The sequence below is a fragment of the Bacillus rossius genome, chromosome 16, assembly GCF_032445375.1.
Source record: "Bacillus rossius redtenbacheri isolate Brsri chromosome 16, Brsri_v3, whole genome shotgun sequence".
In the NCBI taxonomy this organism is placed as follows: domain Eukaryota; kingdom Metazoa; phylum Arthropoda; class Insecta; order Phasmatodea; family Bacillidae; genus Bacillus; species Bacillus rossius.
In genome coordinates, this window is record NC_086343.1 from 19,666,888 (window position 1) to 19,687,985 (window position 21,098).

General features: G+C 40.4%; 1 protein-coding gene across 1 annotated transcript in view; it reads left to right on the forward strand.

Moving 5' to 3' along the window:
• Window positions 1–21,098, forward strand: part of LOC134540164 (myosin-IIIb-like) — a 140,078-nt gene that overhangs the window by 83,775 nt on the left and 35,205 nt on the right. The window contains exons 3-7 of the mRNA XM_063382711.1: window positions 7,534–7,676; window positions 12,672–12,847; window positions 14,138–14,242; window positions 17,571–17,747; window positions 19,974–20,276. Of these exons, the coding sequence (XP_063238781.1) occupies window positions 7,544–7,676; window positions 12,672–12,847; window positions 14,138–14,242; window positions 17,571–17,747; window positions 19,974–20,276 (894 nt within the window). The 5' untranslated portion in view covers window positions 7,534–7,543. The remainder of the gene's footprint in view (window positions 1–7,533; window positions 7,677–12,671; window positions 12,848–14,137; window positions 14,243–17,570; window positions 17,748–19,973; window positions 20,277–21,098) is intronic.

A 21,098-nucleotide genomic window follows, 5' to 3' on the forward strand; every position in this document is an offset into this window, starting at 1 on the left:
TTTGCGGCTGTGCAGTTTTTAAAGTTTTGAAACAAAAGATACTTTAACGTAGTGTTTTGGTTGTTCCAAGTTGGAAAAATATTAGATAATATGGAACTTTCTTGGTGAATATTCCCAGCAATGAACGACCTATATATATATATATATATATATATATATATATATATATTATATATATATATATATAAGTATATATATAAGTATATATCAAGGTAGCCAAAATTTTCTTAAAGTTGTTAGGTTGCCGATAAATACCTCACATTTCGTTGATTCACAAAGGAAAATAAGAGCGTTAGCTGCTATAGCATTAAATTGTGACTCTTTGTCTTCGTTGTTTTGTGATGTGGCCCGCCCGCCCCCCGCGTTGTCGAAGGCAAACCACCCCTCCCCCCCCCCCCCCCCCCCCCCCCAACAAATCAGAAAGAATCAAAGCCAGTGACAGTCCTATAGGAGGAGTCGTGGAGCGAAACCCACCTTCCTCTATGGACACAGCTCTTCCTAGAGCGACAATATCTGTAGAGATAACCAAAGGTAATCTCTTCCAGCCTGCATCTGATCTTTGAAGTCGGTTTCAGTCTTTTAATGCGTTAACATCTAAGCTCTTGGTATACCTACGGTGATACCTGCATATTTGGTTGGAATGATTTCGTGAAAGCGACGGAAGTAAAGGAACGTAAAAGTGTAACAGACGACGCTGCTATCTACGGTGGATGACATGAACCAAAGTTCTCAATGCCAAAGGGAAACTTTATAGTATTAACTTTTTGAAAGAATTTTTTTTTTTTTTAACAGAATGGAATGTATTTTAACAGACTTCTTTGTCGAAAATCAGATCCAAAGGTTGGGTGTAGGATATTTTCCAAACCTTTTTCGCGTTTATCTGAGTCTCTTTCGTTATACAGGTCAAAATTTCGCTCTGCAAATCGAATGATTCGATAGTCGACGTAGCAGCTCCGACAGCGAATTCTAGCGACCGTTGCGGAAAACTACGCGTGATTCGCATTCAGAAATGTAGTAGAAAACACAATTTTGCGTATATATTTTTCACGCTCGGAATTATTTTAAATAATTCTACGTTAAATATCGTGTCCGAATTTCGTGTTACAAGTTCATTTGCAACATGAGGACACATGAATTTGCTCGTTATGGAGGTTTGATGTAACACATCACTGGCGAGTATATTGGTAGGTACTTATGGATCTAAAAGACTGATGTTTTAGGAAGGCGGGGTGTACACTGACCCCTGGTATCCCTCCCCCCCCCCCCCAACTGGAACCGCCCTAAATTCCTCTAATCAACAAATAATTCTTTGTAGTTCCGGATAGCTAGAGCTTCGTAGAAACTTCAGTCATCATAAGTTTTGTGTTCTGTTGTAAACAGGGCTGATGGCTGATATGAACGTAGAAGAAGTTAAAGAGTATTTCTGCTGTTTTCTCGATTTTTTTTTAAAGGCGTTTTCCGTATTCCAAAATGATTCTTGTGCTTCTACGTTCTAAGTGAGTAAACTCGGTGCGCGCAAATTTACGAAAACTTCCGTTCGTCTTAGAGTATCCCTGGATAACTTTTCACCGGTGTTCTCCGTAAAATTTCGAAGAGGATTTTTTTTTGACGTGACGTCTTATAAATCGATGAACGCTGGCTGCACGCACGAAAAATTGTCACGTTCCGCCTGAGCGGAGCGTGCAAGAACCGGCCAACCACCGTGCGAGAAAATCTTCTATAATATCAAACAGGTTAAGGCTGGCTTTTTAACTAATTGTTCGTGATTATATTTGAACAAGTTATCTAAATTAAATTTGCAAAAAACCGTAAATAATATTTGAAAATGAAAAAAGTATGCAATTTTTCAACAATGTTTTCTTATGGCGTTATCACGTAAAATTATCGTCCGTAAACTGACTTTACAGACAACCCCCCCCCTTTTTTTTCTTCTTCTAACGACTTTCGTCCTGGGTTGGCAAATTAGTTCGGAGTCTTCCGGTATTACGTTGAAACCGGCGCAACGCATTTCATGTTGAGCGAGACCCCCGCGCTCTTTTGGATTTCCGCGTCATTGCTTTACTTTCTCACGTTCCCGTCGTTTTCCTTTCGCTTCCCCGCCGTTGCGCCACCGTCTTCGTTGCGCAAATATACCAGCCCCATCCTCACCCCCTCTTTCCCCCCCTCCACCCTGGAACTCCGGTGCGATTGCCCCTCTCTTTGTCAAGCGGAACAGAATGTAACTTGCTGGCCACCTGCTGCGCTTCCTGGCCGGGACATGGGAAGCCTACAACTCACGTAGTTGCGGTTCCCTACCAAGTTCGTGCAACTTCGGATTTCTCTCAAAAATTGAAATTAAAAAAATCGAAGGGTTAGGTTAGATTAGGTTAGGTTAGGTTAGTCACAACATGCTTGTTTTCATTGGAAACATCTGATTTAACGGCTGAAGTGGCGTTAATACAAAAACGCAAAACTTCGGAAATCTTCGGAAATTCTTGCAGGAAACCGAAACTACGTGAGTTGTAGGCTTCCCGCCGGGACAGCCATTAAAAACAATCGGGAAGATCCAGCTTAGAATTTTTTTTGACGTGAATACGTCTTTAAAATTGCTTCCACAGCGGGAGGCAATTTAAAAAAAAAAAAAACGAATGATGACAAAATCAGGGGATACAGTTTTAGTGTTGCAGCTATATATATATATATATATATATATATATATATATATATATATATATATATATATATATATATATATATATAATCTCCATCCAAAATTTAATTACACCACTGGATAGCTAAAGGATCAAAGAATTCGTTACGCTAAATGAGGACTGTGACGCATCGCGCGCGGTGGAGGGGGAAGCGCCGCCATTTTGAGGTAATTTTGCTTGCGTTTCGAGATTTCCATTTAGTATAACTTTTGACTCGGAGAAGCTACGACGTTCGTTTGAATTTCAATCGTCAGCTCTCGTCAGAATCTATCTATTGCATGCATAAAACATTAGTGTAAAATAGATACAGTGAATATATTTATTTTGTTAACATAAAATAGCGCATTTTATAGTTTGTATAGAAAATATTACCTATTACGTACATGTATTCACGTACAACACACGGACGTGTCTATGAGACAGCCACATCCTTTTTTTTTTTGTGAGGGGGCGGGGGGGATGAATGGAGGGTTATATATAGAAAGTACACAGAAGAAAAAAAATTCTGTTCTTGTACTGCAAGAAAGATACTGTTTGTGCAACACGTGGCTATGGTGGTTATTTATGCATATTTGAAATGCGCTTTTCCATATGATACTGAGTATTTCTTACGAAAATTGGTGCGTAATTTTAAATTTTTAATTAATGTTTCATTCAAGCAGGGATTGGCATTACATCATTATCTTGATTTCTCCGTCGTATAATGTTATGGTTACCGCTCTAATCTCATCCTATGTACGACGATAAGACTACGCCAGTCATTAGCCTTGCGCTTAGAGGCGACACCTTGCTAGAAACACGAGCGAGCGTTGACCCTTAGCATTCCGCCTTGCTAACAGTAATTCAACCCTTGACTAAGTGGGCCCCTTAATCAATGCGACTTTCTACGTTGCCATGATCATAATTACAAATTCTAGTGTTTCATACCAGTTACCAGTACTAGTATAACAGACGATCTAAACTAGAACGCGTGTATTTATCATATTGTTGCCCCTCGAAAGGAACAAGGATATATTTTTTTATTAACGAACAATGTGTGAAAGCAAATAAATGTATTAACAAATAAGTCCAAGTTAAAGAAATAACAGAAATTGATACCTGGTCTTTGCACGTGATCTCTTGTCAATGTAACTTGCTCCCGTTTCTCTCGACGAGTAGCATATACTCTTGTTGGCTGCCAACTGGTGACAATGATACCAAAGGCAAAAATTGATATTTACACAAAACAGCACTATCTCATTTACTGCTGCTAAATACAAAAAGTATTTGCTGATTATATTTACACGCAGTAACTACCACACTAAATATTATTCATAATACTGAATATAACTCACTAGAACTGGATGCTTCATTAATGAGAGTAAAACTGAGGTGGCAATTCTCCAAGCCTTGACGCGACTCAACAGGTACTTAATTGTACTACTTTATGAAAAATTATTATAAAGTCTCAGCATTAATTACTCATAACAAGTGACTCTCGCACACCAAACACTTTAGAAATTGGTTTAATCATGATCATTTACAACTATAGAAATCATTCAATAGTAGACTACCAATATTGCGGTATCGTTCTTTAAAATGCTGACGTAAATATTGTACCGAAGATAACCCCCCCCCCCCCCCCCCCCCCCCCACCACCACCACTCCAGGGGCGCAACAACTAAATTTGCAAAGGGGGGGCAATATACCTTTTTATAAAGAATCATCGATCCCCCTATTGAAGCGGGGGGTCCGGGGGTCCTCCCCCGGGGAAATTTGTATTTCAAGGTGGAAAATGGTGATATTTAAGCAGTTTTATTATCTAAAAATTGATTACACAGCACTTTATTTGCCCCCGTTTGCCCCCACTTCAAGGTTTCAGAGGGGGGCAAATACCCTTGACCCCCCTTCCCCTCTGTTGTTGCGCCCCCCCCCCCCCCCATCCCACTTTTGTTGGGATGTTTTACTGTGCTGGCACAGTACAACGCCTGGTCCTAGACACCGGCTTGTCCCGAGGGGAACTGAAGATGGTCGCCACGGACGATCTCAGCTGCCATCGTCCGCCCTCCTTCCCTCCTTACCCTTCTCGACGGACGCCTAGACTTCGGTGGCGAGACCCCAGGAAGACGCTACTCCGGCAACACCACGAAGCCTTGTTGCTGAACTCAACTCGTGGCTCCCGGGACGAATGCGCTCATTCGCTTCCATCACCACACTGCAAAAATTTTTTTTTGACTTGAATACGTCTTTAAAATTGCTTCCATAGTGGGAGGCAATTCAAAAAAACGAATGATAACAAAATCGGGGGATACAGTTTGGTGTATCAATTCCATCCAAAATTTAATTACACCACTGCATAGCTAAAGGATCAAAGAATTCGTTACGCTAAGTGAGGACTGTGACGCATTGCGCGCAGTGGAGGGAGAAGCGCCGCCATTTTGAGGTTATTTTGCTGCGTTTCGAGATTTCCATTTAGTCTATAACTTTTGACTCGGAGAATCTACGACGTTCTTTTGAGTTTCAATCGTCAACTCTCGTCAAAATAATTCGATTGCATATATAAAACATTAGTGTAAAATAGTTACAGTGAATTTATATGGTGTTAAAATTTAAAAAAAAAAAATCAAAAAAATAATTCAGCCTATACGCGACTTCTTAGTGTTCACACATTATAACATACATAAAATAAGGTATTTCATATTTTGTATAGAAAATATTACCTGTTACGTACACGTTTTCACGTAGGCCTACAACACACGGCCGTGTCCATGACACAGCCACACACCTTTTTTTTTTTTTAAAGAGACCTTTAATTCCAGTTACGCCTTCTTCACTCATTAGTGACCAGGCGATGACATCGTATTGACCTCTAGAGCCCTAAAGAGCCCAACTCCTTGTTTTGAACTCGGCTATCACACCGCTGCTCACACTTGTCTCGAATGGCCGAGGTTACTAACACGTCGACCTTCTGGTACTTGACTCACTCTTGCTCACAGCCCAGTGTGTACTCGCTCACCCCAACTCGCCTATCACTTACGTACTCTCTCAGAGAGTGAGAGAGAGAAAAATTTCACCCTAAACAGTGAGTAACTATTAACATACCTCAGCTGTTCTATAGTAGATACTAGAAGCACCTGATTCCGCTGAGCGTGTTTTCAGGTTTTACTCGCTCGGCGAGTAGACTTCGACAGCTAGTATCGACGAGTTACCTTGTCTTGAAAACTGTCTCTGGCTGGTTCTCCTCGTCCGGTGCTAATCTCCCGAAATCTCGTTCGGAAAAGATCGGGAGTTTCCGGCCACGAGATCTGACGTGAAACACGGCTGGGAAGCCTAACCACTCAGGGATGAAATGAACAAAGACACAATATTCCGTGTTTGCTTACAGGCGACAAAACACGATCAAGTCCGGGAGGAAAGGAAGAGTGTTACAGGATAATTAAAAAAAAAACTGCAAAAATTTAATACTATAGATTTTTCTTCTCAAAAACTGTAGGCATAGTTGACTCATACAATTATGCATGTTCTACCGCAAATAAAAAAAAATCGCATTTTTTTATTGCAGTAATAGTTTTAATACATTTAAAACGGAGTGTAATAACTCATGTGTAAAATATAACTCTAGATGTATTGAAAATTCCCTATCTTATGCTTCCATTCATTGACGAGTCAGCCAGTTTGCATTCCGCTTTGTTTTCAAACACATCATCGCTTTGAGGACATAGCGACATAGCGACGCTTGTGCGTAGCAGGACCATTGTGAAGGAATTTTTTTTTAATTTTTACAAAAAAATTCCTTCGGAAAGTAGTTGCCAATAAATAGTTTGTAATTCTACAAGAAATTTATTGTAAATTTGTTCAACACATGGCTATTGTTATTTTTTTGGATATATAACGTGCGTTTTTCGAGATAATATTGAGTATTTTCTTACGTAAATTAGCACATAATTTTATATTTTAAATGATGTTACATTCAAGCATAATTGTTGAACCATGGAAAAGATAATCCAACATTCAACAATTCGACTTTATTTTTTATTGTGCTTATTAATTAATGTGCGCAATTAATACCTGAAATTTAGTCAGGGAATGGTTTGCAAATAAATAACGTTAACTATTGTAGGTACTGAGACAACACAAAGCACATAAGTGTTCACTATTTTGTAGTGATAAGAGTTTGTTTTTTCCTCTCACGTAAATGTACAAATTTACAAAAAAAAAAAAATGTCTCTAGCTTTTCTCATGAACATTCCAGTCAATGGCGGCTTCAGGATGACTATTCGGAAGGGGCTATCGCATAAAGAAAGGTCGTAGTTGCAAAAAAAATGAAAGTGGTCAGATATTGGACTTGGAATATTATTTACAAAATTACAGGTTTCAAATACAGAACCTTGGTAGCTCCACGCAACTTTCGATGAGATAAAAGTTTAACATGTGAAATTAATAGAGACCGGAAAAATTCGCGGATTCATTTCACGATATGCTACAATCCAAACAACTGTACCTTCATATTGCTTCTCTGATTGGCTCTCACAGTTTATCTGAAGGAACTTTGAGCCGATGGAAAAACCCTTCAACCAAAAAAAAAGTATCGAATCGCAAGCGTCCCAGTTGACAGGTTGTCACGAGTCGATGGCCAATGAGCAGGTGGCATCTGCCTGAAAGTGTGTAAGGGGATTGTGGAGTCCATCCCAGAGGTCATCCGAAGCGCGAATTTTTTCCAGTCTCTAGAAATTAAATATTTAAGTGAACATAAATGTGCACTAATCAATGAAGTTGGTCTCGGGAGGGGCTGTCGCCCACTTCTGGAGCCGCGCTTGATTCCAGAGGAAGTGTGAAAGATGGCGGCGCGCGGGCTTGTTCGCAGGGGGTGAGCGATGGCCTACCAGGGCCTGAGCCGCCATGTGCGCTTCGACGAGCTGCCCGAGCCGGGCGACCGCTTCGAGCTGCAGGACCTGGTGGGCGAGGGCACCTACGGCGAGGTCTTCAGCGCCAGGGACTCCGTCTCAGGCAAGTCCGCGCTCCCCCGACCAGGGTCTCCACAAGGAAAAAATATTCCGTACCAACTTAGGCGAGAAAAAAGTACTAAATTATAATTTGTTATGGTTTTTAACAATTTAGGAAGTTATTATGACATTGCAATGCTCAAACTTAAATATCACACCACACACACATACATTCCATAGTTTTTTTTAAAATAATTACGCTTAATAATAAAACATATTGGAGTTACAATAATATTATTATATTAAAGAAAAATGTACTAGATCTGTACTTGACCGCTAATAAAGTTATAAAAGTACTAGATCTAGTACGAAAGTACTAACTGTGGAGACCCTGCCCCCGACCGCTCCCGCTGTCTCCGGCCCGAACATCTCGGCACGGGTGTCGCTAAAAACAACTGCCACACTCTTGTATAAGAGCCCAGTTTTTTTTTTTATTATTTTATTTTTTAAGGTTCGCAGCAATGAGAGCCACACCCGAAGTTATCCGAAGTTCATGCTCGCTTTTTTTTTCTTACGTACCACAACAGGTGTATTTATTTGGGTGGAAGAAAAAAAAAATTCGCGGGAATTTATTCTCCAAATGCGCGGGTTTAACTTATAAGATGTCATTCTTTGAATTAGCAAGAAGTAATTTAAAGAATTATTCAGTAGGTTAGATACATTGTAAATACTTTAAAACATTGTGGATGGTTGGTTATATTAGTTAAGTATGGCTACATTAAAAATACTGTAAAATCATTTTATGTTTGCTTAGCAAATAACTTTTTAATATGTAGCTATCCAGCGCTAGGAAACCGTTTGCATGATTTCACAGTATCATTAATGTAGCTAACCTAACCTAATTGACCATTAGTTATCATGAGTTGTCCAAAATAAACATTCACGGACACACGGCAAACGAAAAATATGGCGGCGGCTGCACCAATGAACAGATGTATGTTAATGAATAAACGGCGATTTCTCGTAAACGTGTTGGAATTTCGTATCTCCGCAAGTTGTATTAAATATAGGAATTTTTGTAGCACAAAATAAAAGTATTCCCGAATTTTTAATATTATTTACACTGAACAAAAAAAAACTTGAAGATGCTCGATCGGGAGTTTGGCTCTCTCGTCTGTGAAAAGAAGACTTCCCTCACGTGTATCGCTAAAAAAACAATAAAAAACAAATGCCACACTTTTGTATAAGAGCCCAGTTTTTTTTAAGGTTCGCAGCAGTGAGAGCCACGCCCGAAGTTCTCCGAAGTTTGCCGAATGCTGGCGAAAACGGCCATAGAGTATTTTAAATTACGCTAACCTAACCTAAACTTACCTAACCTAACCTAACTAATCTTTCTTTTTAGTTACGATACCTAATCTAAACCTACCCTCCCGAAAAAAAAAAATATTCCATTACACTTCGGAACTGTTTGGGTTGTGGCTTTCATCCATGTGAACTGTCGGCTATCCAGTTGTCTGTTTTAATTGTAAAGTGAATAATCTTAACCTCAAATAAAAAAATTTATATTGCAGAACATCACTAAACGAAACTTTTTCCGCTTGCTTTTCTCATTTAAACAAATATCTTATTTAAGTAACTTCGAAGTGATAAAGATAATAAATACAGCTGGAGAAAAATCTTCATAGGTACACCACGTAAGTCAGCATTATGCTCTTTCGTGTTTTATTTATCACAGTTTTTTTTTTGTATTGTGTAGTAACACGAAAAAATTGTTAAAATGTACTAGTGCTGAATATTGTATATTTTTCTTGAATAAATAATTGATTAAATAAAATAAATACGAAAGATAGGCTTTTTCCAGTTTTTTAAAATTTGATAATAGATTATATTATAATAAAGTTATACGATACTTTAATGAGATGTGGCAATTGTTAATTATAATTACTTAAATTTTATTCCTAATTAATGATAAAAACATTTCTTGATCGTCAGAAAATTGACATTTTTACTTACCAACAAAATATTTACTTGGTCCATGGTATGGGATCCTAAAGTATGGTACTTATACCAATAAATTGGTACAACTAATATTGCTGAGAAGAGTTTATGAACTATACAAGGAAAGCAATCACGCATAGAATTCAACACGTAACCAACCCAAGAAAATCACGGACGTTTTTTAAAGCACGAAATTAACAATACCTAACCAAACCTAAAACTTGAAATCGTAAAAAAAAAAAAAAAAAAAAAGTACGATACGTACCAATTTTTACATTGGCTTAATAATCTGATAAATGCTTTTAATCTCACTGTGTGAAAGTTTTAACAACTTAAAACGAAATCCACATATTATAAAAAATAAAAAAATCTGGTATTGACAAGTTTTCAAAACACTTTACTTATAATATGGAAGGCGGAAATACATGCCGAAACGCAAGAAGTTGTAAGTTGGTAGATGCTTGCGTCACATTTTTTTTTTTTACGTCTAGTTGATATCTTCGTTAATTTTACTGTTTTTTTATTTGAATTTCTTGCTATTCTTGTGTAGTTTATAAACCCGGCCTTAGCTGGGGCCCGGCATCGGATCACGATATTTGCCAATGGAACGTGAAAATAAATATGTGTGTGTGTATGGTGGTACCAGTGGCGTAGCTGAGGTGACTGGCGCCCCTGGCCAGACTTGAAAATGGCGCCCCCTTCTTGGATTAAAACAGTGGGGAGGGGGGAGCGTTCAGTAACCGCGAGGGAAGCCTACAACTCACGTAGTTTCGGTTCCCTACCACGTTCGTGCAACTTCGGATTTCTCTCAAAAATTGAAATTTAAAAAAAATCGAAGGGTTAGGTTAGTTTAGGTCAGTCACAACATGCTTGTTTTCATTGGAAACTTCTGATTTAGCGGCTGAAGTGGCGTTAAGGGGCCCGCCTACCTGGGCACACATACGGTGTGCAGAGCTTCAGGAAAAACAACGCGATTTCAAAACTACTCAAGATATCAGAGTGGGGCCTATTTACGAACAGCATTTAAGAGTTCGTTGAGGGCCGAAAAGTACTTTTAATTTCGGATTAAGTTTTTAAACTGTATTTTTAGAAGCGTTAAAATGCCTAAAACGCGTGTTTCCAGAGTAATTTTTAGGCATAAAACAATCAGTACAGATTCTTGAAAGCACTTAAGGGGCTTGCATAACACCTTTATCTTCATTTCTCCGCCATATAATGTTACGGTCACCGCTCAGATTTCACAGTTATCCTGTGACGACGAGAAGACTGCGCGCCAGTCCAGAGGCGACACCGCGCTAGAAGCACCAGCGAGCGTCGCGCTTAAGCCCACCCCACACGATGCCCATTTTCTGCTATAACTTCTGTTATACCCATGGGTATAAAAATTTTCATAAAAATTTGTATAGCAGAACCGCAGAAAGATTTCTTAACTCCATACACACGATACCTAGAATGCTAACAGAAAACCAGCCAACGCAGTTGCCGACCAAAGCAAACATATCAGGGGAGGATAAACCTGTCGTAGTCAACTTATCAAAATACTGAAAAAAAAGTGAAAGTTACACCTGTTTGTGTTAAAAATTATGTAACTTGCGGAAATATTATTTGATATTTTATCTTATATTTTTCATTTGCAAATAAATATCAAAATTGGTTTAGTATTCAAAAACAAATTAAGAGCAATTTTGGAATTACAAATATATTTTTAAGTTGTAGGTTAATTTCAAAATCTAAAAATATATAAATTTAAATGATACAAGGGACATTGGGTTCACTAAATGTAGTTTATGTACGGTTTAAATTCTAATATTAATTTAATTATACAGTTAATCAAGCTAATTTCATTGTAATAGTAAAAAAATGCTACCGATTCATATATGTTATATAAGATTTATTGATTACTTATATATTTAACTACATAATTAGAGGAATTGTAACTAATATTTTTTGTAACCCAGTGAGACAAATAAACACGCACATACCGCACCCTCACAGGTGTGTCGCTATGAAGTATCAGTTTATTCATTATTAATTTATGGACACTCGTTTCTTAATAAACGTTGGCGTTTTAATTATAAAATTAACTTTTGGTTTAAATTATTTGTGAACATGTGATTTTAATTTACTTTTTTAAAAGTACGTAGTACTATGAATAAAATCAATGGACTGAGACACCTAAATGTAGTTAATAATATTATATCATAAATTAATTCTAATAATTTATATTTGCAGAAAGCACAGTATGTACAATTTAATTATCTGTTATTTAAAAAAAAAAATTGAACTGATGACGATTCGAACCACATTCAAAATAACCCTTCTACCGCTGCCATTGTGCCCTTCGCCACTACGCTACCGCAACTTCTACGAATGTGATAGGAGATAATGGGTAATATAGATTGCAACGTATTTTCATAACGTATTATAAAATTTCCGATTACTTCTTTCTGTGGCAATTTCAGCTTAACAAATATATTCCATAGTAGTTTTACTATTATAAAGTTTCATTTGGCATACCATTACATTTGTTACGTCCCTTAATGTTGACAATACAGACTATATACGGGGTTATATTGCAACACGTGGGTCCGCCATCTTGACGGCTCCAGCTCGTGGGTATAGCAGAAAAATAGAACACGTTCTATTACGGTTTTGGCTAAGACTTCGGTTATGAAAACTTTTATACCCAGAGCCAGACCCCTTGGAAGGGTGCTGAAATGTTACCCACACGGGAGCAGGCGCGCTAGCATAAAAATTACATGAAAACTGCTAAGGAAATGGGTGTCGTGTGGGGCAGGCTTTATCATCCCGCCTCGCTAACACACATACACCCCTGACGAGGTGGGCTCCTTAATACCAAAACGCAAAACTTCGGAAATCTTCGGAAGTTCCTGCAGGGAACCGAAACTACGTGAGTTGTAGGCTTCCCCAGGCGCGCAACCCTACTTCTCCGGCGCCCCTGGCGGGCGGGGGCCATCCCTGCCACCCGCCTGCTACGCCGCTGGGTGGTACTCGAGATGACGTGTCGCGAGATGGCGTGTGTGTGTGTGTGGCGACGCAGGGCAGCGCGTGGCCGTCAAGATCCTGGAGAACGTGTCGGACAACGTGGAGGAGATCGAGGAGGAGTACCTGGTGCTGCGCGACCTCAGCCTGCACCCCAACCTGCCGGCCTTCCACGGCCTCTTCCTGCGGCGAGGGGCGTCGCGCGAGGAGGACCAGCTGTGGTTCGTCATGGAGGTCAGGCCATCCGCAGCGTATCCCTTGTCCGTAGAGTCGGTTCACGGACGACAGTTCAACGTGACCGCAGTGGCGTAGCCAGGATTTGTGTACGGGGGGGGGGGGTTGAGAAGCATGCCGTCCCCCCCCCCCTCCTTCCCAACCGTATTAAAGCGGGCGGGTCCGGGGGATCCTCCCCCGGGAAAATTTTGGCTTTTAAGGTGTAAAATAGTGTGCTATTTTAGCAGTTTTCGGTACTTAAATTTTAAATATTGTAATGGTAAAAATTTTATTAATTTTAATATGAAATTTGTTGGAGTGATGAATAAGAAATTAATTAAAGATTTGGTGCTGAGGTGTGGAGGGGGTTGAACCCCTAAACCACCCCCCACCCCCCCTGGCTACGCCCCTGGCGTGACAACGTCACAACAAAACATTGATGAAACGATTGCATACTTTTATGAATAAAATTGAATCATTTTTATTGAATTATCACTATTTTGTACGGATACAAGGAAGGAGTGAAATGAAATCTACAATTTAATTGATAAATTTTACTTTTATTTTCACTCGTTAATTCAAATATGTTTATTACTTTAACGAACAGATTATTTTAACTATAACTTTTGTACGTGTTTGCTATTTAACTTCTTCCAATCTGTGTTATTCTGTTAAGGATGGGACGATGATAGGAAAAGGAGGAAACGATTGGGAGTGTTTCAAGTTTAATGTGCCTCGAAAAAGTCAAATCGATGGTTGTTCCAATCGAGTGGAAGAGAGATAGATGCGGCGCAAGCGTACATTGAGCGTAACGGGACAATGTGCGTAACGGGACAATTTTTCGTGCGTGCAGCCGGCGTTCATTGATTTATTAGACGTTGTCACGTCAAAAATTATACATAAAAACATCCGTGGGGAACCTCAGCCAGCACTACGCTGAGGTTATAAAAACCTTTTGTCACGTTGTATGCATCAAAAAATCATTTAATATATGTACTGGTAGAGCCTTATAAAATACTGAAATTTGGGCAGAGGAAAAAGGGGGACATATGCACTAAGAGTATATAATAAAACCTAAAAAACCAATGAAGGTCGTTGCTTTTTTCAGATACATGAAAATCCTTTAGAACGTTATAAAATTATATATATAAAAATTATGACAAATAAATAAAGGTACGACAGAAAAACAAGCGATTTTTTCGATATTAAGAATAAATGACTTAATATTTAGATAGTCCAGATATTGTACCTAGAATATGATTTCCTCCGAGTGTCTGACGCGGTACCGGGTTCCCCCCGTGTGTTCCACAGCTGTGCACCGGGGGTTCAGTCACGGACCTGGTGCAGGGACTCAAGAAGAGGGGCGCGAGGTTGTCCGAGGACCACATCGCCTACATCCTGAGGGAGACCGTTGAAGTGAGCAACCTGCCTACCGCGCGTCGCACTTCTGGGCGAGACCTCGGCCCTGTCACAGTCGAATATACTTGCCTTCCAGTGTTCCCCGTCATCGTGCCCGCACTATCAGAGTTTATACTTTCTGTCTGAGTTATCTCATACTGTTCCATTTTCATCTCGTCTTGAAACAGCGGCGGATCCAAAGGGGGGCACCTGGGGCAAGTGCCCCCCCCCTCCCCCCTCCCCACCGAAAAACCAGTTGTCTGCTGCATTTATATTGCCGACAAAAAATGATTGTTTCTGAAACCAGTAAAATATTTAAAATATAATTAATAAATTTCTTGTAGAATCATAAAAATCTGGTGGTTGGATGCAGGGGCGCAACAACTAAATTTCCAAAAGGAGGGGGGAGTGGGGCAATATACATTTTTATAAAGAATCATCGATCCCCCCTATTGAAGTGGGGGGTCCGGGGGCCCTCCCCCGGGGAAATTTGTATTTCAAGGTGGAAAATGGTGCTATTTAAGCAGTTTTATAATCTAAAAATTGATTACACAGCACTTTCTTTGCCCCCGTTTGCCCCCATTTCAAGGTTTCAGAGGGGGGGGGCAAAATACCCTTGCCCCCCCCCCCCCCTGTTTTTGCGCCCCTGGTTGGATGTTACGTGTAGTGTGAGTAGATTAAATACAATATTTAGTAATTTTAAGACATATTTTTCCTCTGGCTATTCTGAAATCCTAGAGTGCCCCCTCCGAGGTGAACCTCTGGATCCGCCACTGTCTTGAAATTAGATCATGCATCACTTTGTTGGATGAATTTTTTTTTTTAATTGTTATGTTTTCTGAGCATTTTTAAACGTATAATACCTGTAACATAATAATATAAATGTTATAAATTTTTTTTGTAAAGTTATAGACACGTAATTTGCTTTTTGCACAAAAAAATTATTTCGCACACATTCATACTAACAATATTTTTTCGTGATTTCATCTAGATAACCTATTGTGTTCTTCGCCATTTTAAGGATTCGTTGTCACGGAAACGGGCATCATTTCCGTTTTCGTTAGGCGCGATTTTGATTGACTGATCGCATGCAACATCCAACATATTTTACAAGCCGTCTTATATGCAAAATATTTGATTGGAACTCAAGTCATTCAACTTGTCTAACAAGCATGGTTGCCCCAGTGACACAACATATTGGAAGGTGTTGGTAGTGAAAGTTTGACAGTGTGACAAGGGCCTAGGGCACTTAACACACGGGCGACTTTCTGTCGCAGCGACTGAGCAACAACGGAAAGTCGCAGCTTCAGGCGACAGTCGCTTGACCTTGCACACGACCGTCACTTTGTCGCAGCATCAGGGTCGTTTTCGTAGAGTTGGCAAGCCTTTCTGTAAATAAAGATGGTTGCAATGGTTGATCCGCTAGTAAGTCAGCGACTTATTAAAACGTCTTATAAATAAATATATATATATATATATATATATATATGTTTTACTTTCTCTTTCTTATGTTGTACACCCAGGTTATTCCCGTTTGTGATATCACTCTTACGTATACCTGCCCACAAATTCATTTTCAAATTACTGTCATATTTTTTTTAATCCACAATTATAAAGTTCCTCTGAAAGTAACAGTTACGATTCTACCTTCATTGTTGAAAGCCGTGTCGATGCACTACGAGGCACGAACACCCTCTTCTGGCATGTCGGTACTGACGCGGCAGTCGCTGCTACAGTTACGTCGCCCGTGTGGAGGGACAGGTCTGAACACGGCTGTTTCATTGTCTTTGGCGATATTTTAATATTTCTGGAGGATCAAATGCAACAAATTTGATATAGGTCTTCCCACTATTTTTTTTCTTGTGTGCAGATATGGTCATGGATTTTGTGCTGTATAACCTCTGATTTCACGCAAATAAAATATTTCGTAAGTTGCCTATGCAAACACGCCGTCACACACGGACAAATAGGCTCGTCACTTAAATAACACGCTCTAACACAACAAAAAATCACCGTCTCATAATACTTCACCACTAGCCAATCTACGCATGAATCGTAACTGAATGCATTCGTTATGTATGGTCCACGCATTAAACCTTAATGGCAAATTGAATATAATTGTCGACAGGAATGGAACCAGGTGTGACTTTTTTTTCATCGCGGCAATAAATTAAAAAAAAAGTCGCTCGTGTGCACGTATCAGTTAGAAAGCATTGGCTACATCAAGAACGACCTTTAAAGTTGCTGCGACAAGAGCGACAAAAAGTCGCCCGTGTGTAAGGGCCCGTAAGCACCACTGACTGTTACTACTGGGAAACCTAAGATGTACATCAAGTTCTGTCCCTGCCCGAATATTCACCTTCGGCCAACCTCGGGATTTGTTTTATTTTTGCGCAGGAAAAATGAATTCAAATATTAAAAGTGGTCGGTTAGTTAGGTTAGTATAGCTACATTAAAATAAACAGAGAAATATAAATATATATAAAATAAACCCGAGGTTGGCCGAGGGTTAATATTCGGGCGTGTTCGGGCAGGGACAGAACTTGATGTACATCTTAGGTTTCCTGTTACTACTGCGTGACAGCGCCACGAGGAAAGGCACAGCGAACTAAAACAAGCCGTTTAGACACCGCCGCATCGTCCCGAGCAAAACAAGAACACTTTGACAGCAGGCGACGAGTTTCTTTCTTTATTGCGGCGCCTCAGACAGTATATTGCAGTTTGGAACATGGCTTCACATAATTAGCATGTAATCCAGACCCCACACATCATCCTGTGGGCCCCGTTGCTAGAAGTCATGATGCCCCCCCCCCCCCACCCTTTTTTTTTTCTAACAGAGATAAAAAAAATGTTTTCTTTTCTTTTATGTATACTTATTGTTTTAGTTTTTTTAAAAACCTTTTCACAATTATTTTTAAAACACATTAAACTAGTTTTAAGTCAGTGTTTCGATTGTCAACGTAAATTGATTTTGAATAATGGCAAATAAATGAGTGTAAGTGTTCTGCACTGTCAACATGGTGTCACGTCAATTGGTGGTGGTTTTGTTACTCACAGTTGTAGATTCAGACACGTTCTGTACGCACAGCATATTCCGAATAATATTTACTCTGGTGTAATATTTCATCGGTAACTAAATTTAGGCGTTACTGTTTAATTGTTTTCTATGATTCATTTAAAATTGTCTCCTTTTTTGTTTCAAGTTTTTTTTTTCTTTCCTTCGCAGGGCCCCTAGACCCATGGGCCCCGTTGCCATAGCAACGGTAGCACCGGCCATGTGGGGGCCCTGATGTAATCACGCAGACATGACCACGAGCTCGTTTCTTGGTTTGTTCTCCCCTTGCAGGCGCTGATATACCTGCACGCCAACCACTGCATCCACAGGGACGTGAAGGGCCACAACATCCTGCTGACTGAGGGCGCCGACGTGAAGCTCGTGGACTTCGGCGTGTCGTCGCACCTGTGCGCGACGCTGGGTCGCCGCAACACGTCCGTCGGCACCCCCTACTGGATGGCTCCCGAGGTGCGCGCGCCCCTCCCTCTAGTTCCTCTAGTTCCTCTGCGCGCCGCGGTGAGGCGCCACTGTCCGCGTCGCAGACCAACACGGATCTCCTGGAACATTTTCACTATCGCGGCTGCCGCCCACACAATTCCGGTAGCCTACAACTCACGTAGTTTCGGTTCCCTACCACGTTCGTGCAACTTCATTTTTCTCTCAAAAATTGAAATTAAAAAAAATCGAAGGGTTAGGTTAGGTTAGGTCAGTCACAACATGCTTGTTTTCATTGGAAACTTCTGATTTAGCGGCTGAAGTGGCGTTAATACCAAAAACGCAAAACTTCGGAAATCTTCGGAAATTCTTTGCAGGGAACCGAAACTACATGAGTTGTAGGCTTCCCACACAATTCACGTAACAAATGGCAACTAACGAAATATAAATTAATTACATTGAAAAAAAATACACATTGAGCTCCGAGAACATAACACAATCAGGATAAACAAAAAAATAAAACAATAAAAATAAACAACACATTATTGTTAGACCTCTAGATATGCCTGTGCTTGAAACGATTTTTAGCGGTTTTTGAAATATAAACAAACATGGCTGCCATCGCAGCCAAACTCTCAGCTTCTATTGGTCGTACGGAGCAACGTAAACGGAAGAGCGGGGTCATTGCCGAGCTAGTGCGTGCTAGGCCTATTTATTGTACGTAGATACTCATTTTCCATAATCCGTTTTCATGTTGTTGTAGCCTTAAGGCTAGCCTCGACACAAGGGCCACCGTTAAAGGGGTGAGGAACAAATCCCCGGCCGAGCTCCGAAATAATTTCCTATGCTTGTGTTTACCCTGCTTGTAGGGAGAATTTATGTATATTTTAAAGTTTTCTGCCTTTTGCATCCATACAGGCCGAAATATGGGCAGAAAACAACATACAAGCACCCTGTCCAGTGATGACTCGTGTCTGTTAAAATCCGCGCTCAAAACTCTAGGGCCACGTGGGCTCCTCTGCAGATGGTCTCTGTCCTTGTTCAAGAACCGATCCGGTGGTCTTAAAGCTTTCAGGTATCCTGATGGTCGTAGCTTTCTGGTGAAAAGTTACAGTGATGACCACGCCATACATCAATAATCAGGAACTAGAAAAAATTCTTGAGTTAGGTAATTAACCTGTAGGATTGACTCCACGCACAATATACTCCAAATCCGTGCAAGTTTTCCATTGCTAATTTTGTTGCTGGCTCTTGAGAATTTTTTTTTTAAAATTGGGTTGCTTGTGATTAGGTTACTCATTTTCATGTGGGTTTCCCCATTGGCTGAAACGGGCCACAGTGTTTGGTCGCTCGCCGTCCATCAAGACCATCTGGGTTAGAACCCGGGACCTTTCGCAAGCGGGAAACGTGGCGGACGTCGCTTACAGCCCGGAAGTAATACATTTTCTCTGCCGTTAGCATCTGATCGTCTCATAGCGGTTCTCGGATGGTCAACGAGGTGCCGAGCCCATTCATTCAACTCACTGGGCCACAGTCCTCCACAGGGGCTGTGGGTCAATTGTATAATTAGATCAAATTTGAAGTTGTTAGGTTGTAAGTCGATCACGAAATGAAACTGCCAAATTTTATGGCGTCCCGGTGTCTTATCAGTTTAGAGTGTATTTTTACCAGTTGCAGCCTATAAGAGGGGTGGATGGGTAGGATTCCCTCTCCCCATTAAATCTCATTATGGGTAAATTCCTAGAAATTAAAAAAAAAATTGCTTGTTACAAAAAAAATTTTACTTGTTTATTTTGTAGTCAGTTCAATGATTATTATTTTTTTATTTTGCAAAATGTAATATTTTCTTTTTTAACACTACTGTATTGCTAGAGACCGGAAAAATTTGCGGATTCATTTCGTGATAGGCTGATATTCAAACATGTGTATAATTCTGCTGGTTCTGCTATTGGCTCGCGGTTTAACTGGAGCTCTCTGGGCCAATGAGAGACCGTCGACCAAAGAAGCGTCGAATCACAAGCTACCCAGTGTAGACGACTCACAATATTAAGTAACCAATGAACACGCGTGTTTACTTGAGAAGTGCAGAGGATAATGGAGGCTATCCTAGAGGTCACTGAATCCACGAATTTTTCCGGTCCCTATGTATTGCGTTTAAATTTTATTGGTTTAAAAATGAGTTAAAAGAATAGCTTTGATGATTGTTGAAGACGTGTGTGATATGAGTTGCTGGGACGAAGGTTGGAAGGCTGGTTGCAGGTGATAGCGTGCGAGCAGCAGCTGGACTCGTCGTACGACGCGCGCTGCGACGTGTGGTCGGTGGGCATCACGGCCATCGAGCTGGCGGAGGGCGACCCGCCGCTCTCGGACCTGCACCCCATGCGGGCGCTCTTCCAGATCCCGCGCAACCCTCCCCCGGCGCTGGCCCGCCCCGAGGACTACAGCCCAAAGCTGGCGGACTTCGTGGCCGAGTGCCTCGTCAAGGACCTGGAGCAGCGGCCCTTCATGCGCGAGCTGCTCGAGCACCCGCTGCTCCGGCACGGCGCCGTCGTGGCCGAGAAGGTGCGTCTCCCGGGCCCCCTACGACGAGTTCCGGCTGTGACCTACTGGTCACAGAGTTATAGTTATATATTCAAATGTTAATAAGTATACTTTACTCATCTTATACGATTCTAAATGTAATTTATAAATCATTGTGTTATATTGTTATATTGTTATTGTTACATCAACAAACAGATAATTGTTAATTATATACTAATTTACATTTTAATACATGTTAAAAGATTTTTAATGGATATTTTAAAGTGTTGGTGTGCTTGTCGTGCATTTCCAGGGTAATCAGATTTTATACTATGTTATGTTTAAGGATAATAAAATTTAATAAATTTAAACTTTTAAGAATATTAGCTAGACCAATAATGTTGATGTAACTGTGACAGTGGCTGATAATTACTATATCAGCCACTGTCATTTTTGAGGGGCTGGTCACCAGGCGGTAGCCTCCCAGTGGTTCCCCGTGGAAACCGACCATCTAGTTTCCAAGATGATCGGGCCAAATACCGCCTTCCGATCTGGGTGGATTGTCCTTCAGACACCCACCCAGATCGGACCTCAGGGGATTTCCAAGCCGATGTAATAATAAATATAATATATTGCATACTCATAAATAATCCTTTAACTTCTATGATGGCAGATATCATGGTTTCATAAGTAAATTAATAATATAGATCTTTTAATGTTATAATGATAACACCCCGGTAGGGCCATTAGGCTAAGAGGGGTTCCGCGGAATTCATTCTTTTATGTGACCAACTGGGCTCCAAGGGTTCCCTATCCTGATGCGGAGTCGACGTGGTGATAGATGACACACAACTCCGGTACTAG